This window comes from Gobio gobio, assembly GCF_949357685.1.
Source record: "Gobio gobio genome assembly, chromosome: 4".
Lineage (NCBI taxonomy): Eukaryota > Metazoa > Chordata > Actinopteri > Cypriniformes > Gobionidae > Gobio > Gobio gobio.
In genome coordinates, this window is record NC_137100.1 from 29,096,974 (window position 1) to 29,110,045 (window position 13,072).

Below are 13,072 nucleotides of genomic sequence, written 5' to 3' on the forward strand. Positions count from 1 at the left end.
GCTATTTAACAAAAAAATTATTAAATGTTTTTTTTTAAACTGAGAAATAAATGCCCAATGTGACATATATGTGACATAAAAAAATATCATAAACGCCCAATGTCACATATGTGTAACATTATAGATCTCTCACAAGGAGGGGTTGTATTTCAAAAACAACTGCAGAAACATGTTACAAGTGGTCCATTAAGCCTGTTTTATATGCCCCATAATTTTCCTAAAAGGATAAATTGGTCCGAGTTCTTATGGGTTAAAAAAATTAATCACATTTTTAATTTTTTTTTTATATTATAATACCTCCACATTTAAACTCACATTTTAAATATTTGTTTAATGGCATCTTTTTATGAAATTAGTATCACCAACACTAATACTGGTGTCTCTACAAAATTATTATTTTTCCTCAATTTTAGCTATAGCCATTCAGAATTACAGTATCATTTAAAACTATATATTTTTAACATTTATTATGCTTCTAAAAAATAATATTTTTTAATTTAAGTGAACTTAAAACAATCTTCACATAAAACCATTATAATAAATGTCACATCTACCTGCGCCCTTCAATAGATCAAGGCAAATTTTTTTCTAAGGGCCCAGTCAAACCGGGTCAGATTTTTTCTTGACCTGTCAAAATGCACAATTTTTTTTTTTATTGTTTTCATAATTTTTTTGACCCATGTAACCTTGTAAACAGTGATTTAAGATTTTCAGGTAGGTTTAACAGGTAGGATATATACAGAAAAGTTATCAAACACTTTTTACAGTCTTCACTGCATAAATTAAATATAGATTAATCCTTATTAAAGCTACAAAAGTTATTAAGTCAAGAGAGCAGTGAGTGATTTTCTCTTTTTATTTGATTATCCTTAAATGACAGACAGCAGCAGGTTTATTAGGCTGCTGTCACTTTAGCCTTGTTCAGACTGTCAGTCCAAATCCGATCTAATGTTTGACTGTCCACACTGTGCTCTTTCGTTTTCCAGAATATCTGCATTGGTTTCTATGGCAACGACGTTGAGTTGGTAAGCATAAAAACAGCAACAACAAAAACCGCAACACAGGGGTTTGCAATACAGATGTGGTCTTATTTAACATGAAATTGTGTAACCGCCGCGCGCAGGACTACTGCAGCAGAACCGTATGAGGCTGGTATTTGTGGCTTTATTCCATGCTGTCAGTTTCAAAACATGTCTCTGTTATATTGTCAAATTGCTCGACCGGAACTTTGCAACAACACAACCATGTTTCTGTAGCATCATTCAGCATGTTTTCTATAACGTCTGGCGTTTACGTTTTATGTATCAGGCGTAAATCAGAGCAGTCAGACTGAAACGAATTTCCAGAAATGTGATTTCAAACTAAATATGAATGTAGCCCGAAACGGATTTGTAAAAAATCATGATTTCATGTGATTTTTTGCCGTTCAGACTTGCTAAATCTGATCAGATTTCAATCGGATTCGGACTGACAGTCTGAATGAGGCTTTTAAGACCTGACATGCCATTTTCAGAACATTTGAGACTTTGTTTAACTCATTTGAGAATTATACATTTGATGTGTTTTTGTCCATTCAAGCGCTCTCTGAAGTGGCTTTACAGACAGGAGATTCACAGACGCTTGTCACTAGTGCACTGAGTTTCTCTTTTGTGTCTTAACGCGTTTGAATGTTTAAAAGCATTTGCATGAATAAGAGAGTGGTCATATAATGTAACTCTAGCCAAAAGGATGACGGGGGAAAAAACTGATGCTGCATTAATTGCGTTAATTATAACGCGTTATAAAATAATTCGTGCATTTTGACAGCCCTTATTAATATAAATCAGTATAGGAATTTAGATAAAACAATAATAATAAAAGAAACCTAGAAAAGGGATTCTACGATTTTTCAGGGTGGTCTGGCAACTGTGGATATAGTTGATAGTCCAGATATGGAGGTGGAGCTGATGAGTCAGACTGATGAGAAGCTGAAGGAACAAATTGACCAGGAAGTCCAGCGTAACTAGGGGGAGCACACTGACCAGGAGGAGCAGGGTAACCAGGAGCAGGAAACTGACTGAGAGGAGGTCCGTAGTAGCCAGGGGCACCAAACTGACCAGGTTGTCCAACAACATTAAGTGGTGGGGCAGATGGGGGCATAGGAAGTGGGTTGGTGTAAACATTGCCTCCTGCTGGTTGATTCCAGATTCCAAAGTCACTGTTTGTAGCACTATTTGCCCCTGATAAAGACTGAAGAGGTAGAATCACGACTGGGAACTTGATCTCCGGGTCTGAGGCATACGGCACATCCAGGTAGACCTAGGCACAAAGCACACACATTATAAATTATTAAATTAAGAGTGGGTACTGTGTCTCTATATGCAGGGGCGGATTTAGTGATTTGGGGGCCCCAAGCAAAATAGAGAAATGGGGCCCTATACAATTGCACATTTACAACCTTGAGTCAAGTCAACTTTATTTATATAGCGCTTTTAACAATGCAGATTGTTTCAAAGAAGCTTCACAGAGTTAAACAGGAAAATAATGCAACAGAATTTTATTCAGCCGTACCGGAGAAAACGGTGATGTCATCAGCTCATTTCATTTATCATACAGTGACAATGTGGGCTTTAGATCAGTAATTTAGTTTATATGGTTAATTTAGTTTAATAATTAGATTTATTTGGATATTTTGTTGAAAAATGTATTGTCCCCAACTGAGCAAGCCAAGCCAGAGGCGACAGTTATTTTAACTGTTGTGATGATTGCTGCAGCACGACCCCTCCACCCCCACAAATTTAAATTAGAATGAAGGAAATTATTACACACATGTAAGGTGGAAAATAATCAAAGATATTTGAAATAGAACAAAATCATCTGCTTTACTGTTAGACCAAGATATTGGCAACCCCCTCCCCCCTTAACGCCATCAGAAGGGCCATTTGGGATTTCTAAGGACAAAAGAATGGCTGGCTGGCCAAATGCTTTTCACACCTTTGGTACAGTGGGAGAAGTTTCGTCTGATTGGTTACTTTCAAACGTCTCACGGTTCGGTCTGATTGGTCAGTTTTAAAAGAGTCATATTTGAGTTTGGTGACATCAGGGAAGAGGATAAAAGAGGATTTCTCTGCTTTCTCTAGAGAGAGCTGCTCTTTGGCTCTCTCTTTCTCACTCTATCTCACAGGTAACATTCTAGGCAGAGGCATACTGAGTATAATTAAGGGTTTAAGTTTGCATCTATTTGAAACTATTTTAAGTGTAACCATAATTAGAATTTGTGTTTCCTTTTAAAAGAGATTTCTGTCTATTATGTAATTGACATTTTACATTTACTTGATTGTTAATAAATTGTTACATTTTTGATCCTTTCTGAATTAATCTGTAATTATTAACTATCTCCAATACAGAACGGTATAATTGCAACAAAGGGTTAAAACAGAATGATTAAATGTATGATTAACTATCAAATATAAATGACCAAACAACCAGTTGGCATTCTATTCTAAATGCGACAACTATGATAAATGGAGTCAGATAAAGAATATTATAATCAAATCCATTTTTCCAGCTGAAACACTGAACGCGCGTGCGGCCTTCACCGCGGTTCGCTACCGATCCTTGGAGCGAATTCATGCGGTCTTACAACACATAAGAATTATTTCAACCAAAAATGAAGTGTGTCTGTGTGGAAAGCAACTGTGCATGCGTCATCTACTCGGGTCCTTCACAGAAATGAATGAGCGCAATTTCAAACGATAAACATGATATGTACTTTTGCTCCGTATTTAATTATAACTTCAGATGCATATGTTGTTTATTTGTAGAGCCTTATGAAATCTGTTTTTTTTTTTTTTCAAAATTCCAGAAGAAAAAAAAATTCCAAATTCCTTTTTTTTTTTGTTATATTAAATTGTATTAATCAAGAAGTATGTCTAATTAATTGAAATCATGAAACGTATTTAACATTAATTTATTAATTTAACAGCAATTCATTAAAGGGTTAGTTCACCCAAAAATGAAAATTCTGTCATTAATTACTCACCCTCATGTCGTTGGACACCCGTAAGTCCTCCGTTCATATTCGGAACACAAATGGAGATATTTTAGTTGAAAGCTGATGGCTGAGAAAGGCTTCAATCAGGCCTCCATTGGCATTCAGTACATTGACACTTCCAAGATCCATGAAAGGCACTTAAAACGTCGTTACAAAGTCTATCTTACCACAGTGGCTCTACAATAATCTTACGATGCGACGACAATAGTTTTTGTGCGCAAAAAAAAATCAAAATAACACCTTTATCCAACTTGTTCTCGACTTCCGTGTATGCCTCCACGACGCATGCGCGAGAATATGACGCAGATCCGGCGTTAACAAACGTTAACAAAACGTTAAACGTTTAACAAAAATATATTTATTTGTTTTATGTATTTTAATTTTGTCTGGTAATCAAATGAAGGCATACAACACTTATCTTTTATTTCAATGAAAATTAAACAAATCCTTTAATTTGTGTACATTCAAAGTGCTACACAACAGAGATTTAGGCCTGTTAAAATTATTACATTAAGGCATAGGCTACGCTACACTGCCCAAACCTTTATTTTGACGGGTTGCCATGAAGACATTTTTCTGTGTGTGTGTTATGATGATAGTTTCTCTCAAATGAAATACTACCCTGTGTTCGAAATCGCCCCCTATACGCTCATTCACTATTCCCTACATTAGTCCACAGATATATTCCACTTTGAAAACGAGTGAGTGATTTCGGACACTAAGTGAGCCGGAAAGGCTGCCGTTTTTGCAGTTTGTGTTGCTGTTAGGCAGCTCCAGTAATAATGAAAAGATTTATCTTGAACTCTGCCACGGAAACTAGCATGTAACCTTAATCAAACAATATTATAATCATTTTAAAAAGGATAATTTATACCTTTATGCATGATATTGCGCTGGACCAGGGCGGTTCGGAAGATGGATGGATGATTGATTCAGCTGTGGGCACTATTTGAGGGAACAGCCATTTGGTGTCCGAAACCATAGTGGACATTATTAAATGCACTCATTCAATCCCACAATGCTCCACAATAACAAGTTTACAACCGATGTATGCTCAGCGGCTAGAGAATACGCATAATGCACTGTGAGAGTCGCGCCGTGCATTGAATTCCCGCGTTTCGCCAGGAGATGGCATCGACCCACACACTTTTTAAGACCAATGATATTGGACCCACTCACTTTATCGTCTCTAATTGACCACGTCTGTTTACACACCCTGAACACTGATTAAACGCGTTAGAAGCTTTATTTTCACTTTTCTAATATTTTCTTCATTTTCATTGAAAATAAATGCCTTTCCGATCTGATATGTGATGGGAAAAAGGATCAGAGCGAGTTTGGCAAAAGATCAATTTGGCTCTGATCAATTTGCGTCAAATCTTGACGCCAAGCATCCTACCCCGGCCTACACTATTGCTGCTGATGAGATTGAGTTTTCCGTAGTTTTGTCTGCCTCAACCAGACGTTTAAACAAGCCGATATAAATATATTTATTGTAAATTGCAGTAAAATGTTTCTGTTAAAGGACCCACCTAGACAACCCCCCCCCCCACACACACACACACACATACATTTTTTTGCCTCTGACGCGCATACAATATAGTATAAATAGTAGCCTAGCCTACTATAAAATTTGTACATAAAAATATTAAGTCTTTTTTTGTTTTATTAAATACTTATTAGTTACTTTATTATTCATTACCCTTTCCAAGTAAGTTCAGTGCCAGACAAGTAAAGAGCTATTGGGTTAACTTTAATCTTGTTGGCTCGTTTTTGGAGTAGTGGAGTAATGGAGAATGAGGGTAGGCCTACATGGGGCGAATCGGACAGTGGTAAGTTCATTCATTCAGGGCGCGACTCTCACAGTGCGTTGAGAGTACACCGAGTACACCGTCTGGTTGAGAGTGAGTCTCGTTTGCTCTCGCGGGACTTTGCTGTCATACACCGATCGGGCATCGAACAAGCATATTCTCCAGCGCGTACATCTACTGTACACTCGTTATTGCGGTGCATTGTGGGATTGAATGAGTGAACTCAAAAACGTCCACTATTGTTTTGGACACCACTACAAATGGATGTTCACTCAAATAGTGCCCTATTTAAGGGTATAGGGGGCGATTTCAAACACAGCCCTGCAATGCTCATGAAGTGTAGGGCCCTATGATTTCCGCGATGCAGAAAACGCAGACTCGCGGAATCCAGTCATAAAAATGGAATTTACTGTTTAACAAGGAATTTGTCAAATTTTGGATTAATTATTCCAATCCAAGTCGGCACACTTCAATCAAATCGCGATATGGACTACTAGTGTATGTGAATATTAAACAGGGAAAATAATATTTAAGAGCCATTCCACCAAATGGGTGACATTTGCTTGTTGTAACTCTTAAAAATGAAACTTTATTATTTATTATAACACTGAATCTAATGCTATACATATTTAACTCTTCAAAATGTGTATTGGTCAATCTAAGGTAACTTTATTTAGTTCTTTACAAGGTTTCTAAGCAGAAGATGGATGCATGTTTTCTCAGTCCTGTTACCAAAACTCATGTGCCATTTAAAATGCATGTTTAAAACCATGTTCCTGTGTTTTCTATGGAATAAAATTTGTGCCATAATTAAACAAACAAATCCAGCATTTTGCAAACAAACACTATCTGCTTCGCAAAGGAAATCTCGACTTGCAAACAAATAGAAAGTGATGTGCAAATACAAAGTCAGTTTGAGCGAGAACGCAGAGGAGTAACAAACATATGTGTTGTGTTTTGCAAATAATAAATGAGTGAGCACACATCATATCTCACAAATAAATACAAACCATCCTACAAATTACATGTAACCTTTGAGCAAATCTAGTCCATACAAATGCAATATCTGTCTGTTCAAGACTCGCGCAGATTTTCTCACAAATGCAGCTCGCGCAGATTTTCTCACAAATGCAGCTCGCGCAGATTTTCTCACAAATGCAGCTCGCGCAGATTTTCTCACAAATGCAGCTCGCGCAGATTTTCCCACAAATGCAGCTCGCGCAGATTTTCTCACAAATGTAGAGCAACTTCCTGTTCCAAAACAGCAGATGGCGCTTTGGGTCAATTTACACTAGTCTCCCCCGAGAAACCCTGAAACCAACACTTTTCCAGCTGACGAAATGAGCGGTGAACAGGTGAGTTTCTGTATAATAACCCTTTTTGAGATGTTCTTTTGCTAATTGTTCATTACATATCTAAACAACAAGCCACGTTAGCACTTATTAGCAACCCATTATCTGTATATGGCTATAGTCCTGCCATCATAGGTTGCTTTTTACATCGTGTCTACACTGCATGCGAGCGACGCATTACAAACTATAGTGAACGTGAACTTGCATATGACATATGCAGTCCCCAAATTATTATTTTGGACAGAAAAATTAAATCCACTTTTAAATTAGATTAAAATGTTCCTATTAAGTTATTATAGAGAACAACAAACTTGTTCAGTATAGACCAGGGTTATTCAAATCTTGCCCTGGAGGGCAAATGCACTGCAGATTTTAGCTCCAACCCTAATCAAACACACCTACCTGTGATTTTCTAATGATCCTGAAGACCTTGATTAGCACGTTCAGGTGTGTTTGATTAGGGTTGGAGCTAAAATCTGCAGTGCATTTGCCCTCCAGGGCAAGATTTGAATAACCCTGGTCTACACTGAACAAGTTTGTTGTTCTCTATAATTCTCTATAAGTTCACGTTCACTATAGTTTGTAATGCGTCGCTCGCATGCAGTGTAGACACGATGTAAAAAGCAACCTATGATGGCAGGACTATAGCCATATACAGATAATGGGTTGCTAATAAGTGCTAACGTGGCTTGTTGTTTAGATATGTAATGAACAATTAGCAAAAGAACATCTCAAAAAGGGTTATTATACAGAAACTCACCTGTTCACCGCTCATTTCGTCAGCTGGAAAAGTGTTGGTTTCAGGGTTTCTCGGGGGAGACTAGTGTAAATTGACCCAAAGCGCCATCTGCTGTTTTGGAACAGGAAGTTGCTCTACATTTGTGAGAAAATCTGCGCGAGCTGCATTTGTGAGAAAATCTGCGCGAGCTGCATTTGTGAGAAAATCTGCGCGAGCTGCATTTGTGAGAAAATCTGCGCGAGTCTTGAACAGACAGATATTGCATTTGTATGGACTAGATTTGTTCAAAGGTTACATGTAATTTGTAGGATGGTTTGTATTTATTTGTGAGATATGATGTGTGCTCACTCATTTATTATTTGCAAAACACAACACATATGTTTGTTACTCCTCTGCGTTCTCGCTCAAACTGACTTTGTATTTGCACATCACTTTCTATTTGTTTGCAAGTCGAGATTTCCTTTGCGAAGCAGATAGTGTTTGTTTGCAAAATGCTGGATTTGTTTGTTTAATTATGGCACAAATTTTATTCCATAGTTTTCCCTTCAAGATAGTAAATATTTTAAATAAATTGTTGGTTATATGTTCAAATAATTAATATTTGTGATTAAAAAAAACACTCTATATGAAGACATGGTGTATTTTAATAAAAAACAAATCATTTTTTTATTTTTTTGAATACTGCATGTTTATGTCTCTGTGTGAATGAATATAGTGAAGGCGAGCGTCATGCATGCTGCAGTAGTAAATGAAACCGCGTGTCTGCGCCATTCATTCCATGATATTCCGTTTGTTTTTATGAATGGATTCCGTGATCCTGTACGCGTTTTCGGAATCGGGGCAATCATAAGGCCCTACACCCCTACACTTTCAACAAGATGCACGTTCAACGCGGACGCAAAAGGGGTTGTTGTGGTAATGAACACCTGAACACACAGCAACCGCTTGTGCATCCGTGCTGACCGCGTATGGTATATAACAAGCATTTTAGGGGGCCCTTGGCTTTCGGGGGCCAAAGGCGGTCGCCTACCTTTGCCTAATGGTAAGTCCGCCCCTGTCTATATGAGATAACCAATATGACATATGCATATCTGATGTATTGGTTCCCTTTATATGCTGAAACTCACCCTGAGTCTGTACTCAACCTTGAGGATCCTACAGTTTAGGATAGAGATGGTAAACCTGGGAGGAATGGGAAGCACTTTGGTGACGGTTTTTCTTAAACTTGGCTCAATGGGTTCCCCTTCCTCTTTAAATAGGTCATGTGTGTGAAGTCTTCTCTTTCCTCTTGCGAAAAAACTGTGTTTTTCATACAGGCAGTATTTTGGCTTGATTGCACGGGATGAATTGTTCTGAACGTCAGCCAAAACTTTCAAGCCCTCTCCTGTAGCGAGGGAAAATAAGATAAATTAAAATATCACTAGAAACCATGACTGCATTTTAACAAAATAGGCCTCTTAATTCGGAATCATGTTACAAATGAGATATAAAATTATACACAATTTAAAAATGTATAAAGAACTATGATAACATGATGATTGTATACATTTTGTGTAAATTCTAAAAATTATACTTTTCCACAACAAGTCTATGTTGCATGCAGTGGGGATGGGGGGGTCAAACAAGTGGTGCGTGGGTTCAGATGAACTTGGTGGTTGATTTCAAGCATGAAATGTGTAACTTCTTTGTCAACTGTTACAATAGCTGAAACACATTATCTGAAATGACCCCATTCATCATCTTATTCTACTTGCTTACACAACAGTGCTTACAGAGCATAAACAAGAAACTCGTGGAAAATGTCCATCCGCTACTCCAGAGGTGTTTACAATTTTATATACATTTCATCTTCTTACAAAGATTCAGAAATGGTTTGTCTAATAATCAAACTTTGAGATTGATAAATACACAAAAACATGAACACTGCTGAGGTGTTATAATAATATATAATTGTACCAAGGTAGTATGCCATTTTCTCAGTCTTTATGTTCATGGAGACACTCCCAGAGGTGAAGAGTTTCATTTTTTTATCTTTTGTTCCATACTGAGGCGCCTAAACAAGACAAAACATGTAAAACAGAGTTGACTGGACCACAAAACATAGTAGAGGAATGTATGGTATAGATTAGAAAGAGAATGCATGGGATTTTAGTTATAATCTCACCATTAGTTCAGGATTGGACACATCGGGACTGGGGACATAGTGAAACTCTGCTTTGGCTTTGCTGGAAATACGCATTGACCGGGATAGTTTTGTCTCCAAAGTGTAGACAATTTTTCCAACTGAACCTTTGAAGGTTGGTGGGAAGTGCCTATAAGAAAATAATGTCATGTGTAAACAGTGTACAGCAGACAGTATCATTAAAAGTTTGAAATTCTTGAAAAATAAATTAAAAGTTCTATTTTATTAATTATATTTTAATATTTTAGTAACATATTCAATTGTACAGTCAACATTTTTTTAAGATATTAATATCTGAATAACTTTTAGTTAGTGTGGAACATCCAAAATGTCTGGATATTAAACCTCTTTAATAACAGTTGTGTTAATTTGCATAAAGTGCAAAGAAAGCATTTTAGTAGCACTTAATAGTTACACTACTTGACATTTTTAATCATGTTAGTTGTTTAAATGGTGTATATATATATATATATATATATATTAAAATGTAATTCATTCCTGTGATGCAAAGCTGAATGTATCATCACTACTCCAGTCTTCAGTATCACATGATCCTTCAGAAATCCTTCATATTCACACATATGAAAACAACATGAATACAAATACTTCAAATACTTTTCTTTATATTATCTCGGGCATCCTTGTTGTTGTTATAGACCCAAATTCACATTTTACAGCTCCAACACTTTACAAATCCGTAACTTACTGTAGAGGTAACTGAAAAGTGAATGGGTAAACATGACGGCCAGGTGCCACAACCGATGGATCTAACAAGTCGAAAATCAAAGCAAAGATCAGCATGTTTTTCGTTTTTGTTTCAGTAACATTCTCAAAGCTCTTTTTGCAATATTCATCTGATCCGCGAACAGACTTACACGGCTGTCCTGATGGATCTCTCAGCATCTGGTTATTATTACCTACAAGATCAAGTTACAGCACAAAATAAAGCTGGTTAAATCGAACTGATTTCCACTAACTTTAACAAAAAAACCTACAGATTCCTCCTACCATGCGTTTGGTTCTCCCGAACGAAAAACCTCTCGACGGAATAATACTTCTCCTTATCCGAGTAAACAACAGTGGTTTTACCGTGACGCTCGCTCCAGCAAACCTCTGCCTTTCCTTTAATTTTCACACTCAGCGACTGCATTTGCGTGTCCTTCACTACATCCAGAATGACTTGTCCCGATATAAAGTCACCGCTGGTGAAGGTATTGTTCTGATTGATAGGATTGTAAACGACAGAAATGTTTTTCACGGCGAGGGACATCGTGTCTCCAGTCCAGGCAGGCAGTATCAGCTTCTGACAGTCTTTTCTGAACTGGCACGCGATTGCAGAGAGAAATTCAGCAAAGTAGCCTATGTGTGGACTTCCAGCGGTGGGTGGGGCATACCGGAGTTTGAAGTTTTTTTCGTAGGCTGTACGTGTGCTGTGGTTAGGGTGACCACCATCAAACAAACCAAATGTGGGACAATTACTAAGTTTGTGTGGGACAATGTGGGACATGTTACCGACACTAAAACATAACCTGAAACTGTTACACAATATCTATCTAACTTAATAAAAACGTATTCTGCCTTTCAGATGATAAAAATACTGTTCTTTAGTCCCTTCCAGAAAACACCATTACATCACAATGTAACATTTTACATGTCATTTAAATTCAACATCACTGAGCCCAGGCAGCAGGCATCAGATCTGACCAAGTCCAATAATGAACAAATAAAATATAAAGCAACATGAAATTAGTTCATTGACAGTCTTATATATTATATTATATATTAAGAATATAACCAATTTACCAAATTATCCATTCGTTTTCTACATGGAACGAACCGCTCCACATTTTTGATTGACAGCCATCACAACCTACTAGTGACCGTGTTTACTCCTTTCTTTTCAACCATTGGATATGATTTTAAAAACGGCTGTTGTTGTATTTGTGAAAGGCGGGATGTTACGTCTGACGAAGCGCTGTTAAATATGTCTAGATGAAATACGATGCCGCAAAAAGAATAAATGAAATGTTTTCTTAAAAAGGCAAAAGAACGCATGCATGTTTTCTTAATATGATCATTAAAAACCAACAGACTGATGAAAATGCGGGACATTTTCTCAATATGCGACGTGCGGGACAAGTGGTGAAAATGCTGTGCGGTACAACGCAAAGCGGGATGGGTGGTCACCCTAGCTGTGGGGGACAAAACAATTCAAAATGTACATCTATTTGTATCGCCGGCTAGATTTGCTTGCAGTCGGGAATGATTTCAGTTCAAATTAGACCAGCAAGCATGCGGCTGCGGTCAAGAGTTAAGTGAATAAAAAGAGAAGTGTTTGCACCCTCCATCCCACAGTACAAACCACGCCCCTAATTACGCCTCCAGCAAACTTACTGAGACAATCTTCTTGTTTGTTAACTTATATTGCGTTAAAATCAAATAACAGCTAAAACAAAATTACAATCAAATAGCCTATAGATAAGGTAATTAAAGCTAAAACCATACTCTCAGCATTAACCCTACCAATTCAAAAATACAAATTTACTGCAGACTTTCAAAATAGATTCTATGGGTGCTTCTCAATTCTACGGAGCCCGGCACGTCACCTATAGGAGAAAAAAAAAAAAAATCCGTGCTGACGGTTTTGCAATCCGTTCCCTCAGTTTAAACCGTGATCACGAATTCTTAAACTGTTCCCTCGGTTTAACAAATCGTGCCCACGGATTAATAAACCGTACCCACGAATTTCAAATCCGTGCGCTCAGATTTTGCAAACCGTACCCTCGGTTTTTAAATCTGTTCCCACAAATTCATAATCCGTGCGCATGCACGGGTTTGTAAAAACTTTACTCACAGATTCATTTTTGAAGAACAGCAAACTCCCAGGTAGCCTACGTGTTAACGAATCTTATTTTTGTATTATTCATCAAATTATATTAACTGCAGTGATTCTCT

At 37.3% G+C, this 13,072-nt stretch overlaps 1 protein-coding gene across 1 annotated transcript; it reads right to left on the reverse strand.

Annotated features, from left to right (window-relative positions):
- Positions 1 to 674: 674 nt before the first annotated feature.
- On the reverse strand, positions 675 to 11,496 carry LOC307125048 (arrestin domain-containing protein 3-like). The gene is made up of 7 exons (XM_079814661.1): positions 11,126 to 11,496; positions 10,993 to 11,034; positions 10,824 to 10,884; positions 10,100 to 10,247; positions 9,892 to 9,988; positions 9,063 to 9,319; positions 675 to 2,298 (listed from the first exon to the last, which is right to left on the reverse strand). The coding sequence occupies exons 1-7, from the start codon at positions 11,385 to 11,387 to the stop codon at positions 1,879 to 1,881; spliced, it is 1,287 nt and encodes a 428-aa protein (XP_079670787.1). The 5' UTR covers positions 11,388 to 11,496; the 3' UTR covers positions 675 to 1,878.
- Positions 11,497 to 13,072: the final 1,576 nt, after the last annotated feature.

Coding starts and splice junctions, on each gene's coding strand:
- LOC307125048 (XM_079814661.1), bottom strand. CDS start 11,387: ATGTCCCTCGCCGTGAAAAACATTTCTGTCGTTTACAATCCTATCAAT. Junction 10,885..10,992: donor AGATCCATCAGGACAGCCGT/GTAAGTCTGTTC, acceptor TCGACTTGTTAG/ATCCATCGGTTGTGGCACCT. Junction 2,299..9,062: donor AGGTTGAGTACAGACTCAGG/GTGAGTTTCAGC, acceptor CTTTGTGCCTAG/GTCTACCTGGATGTGCCGTA.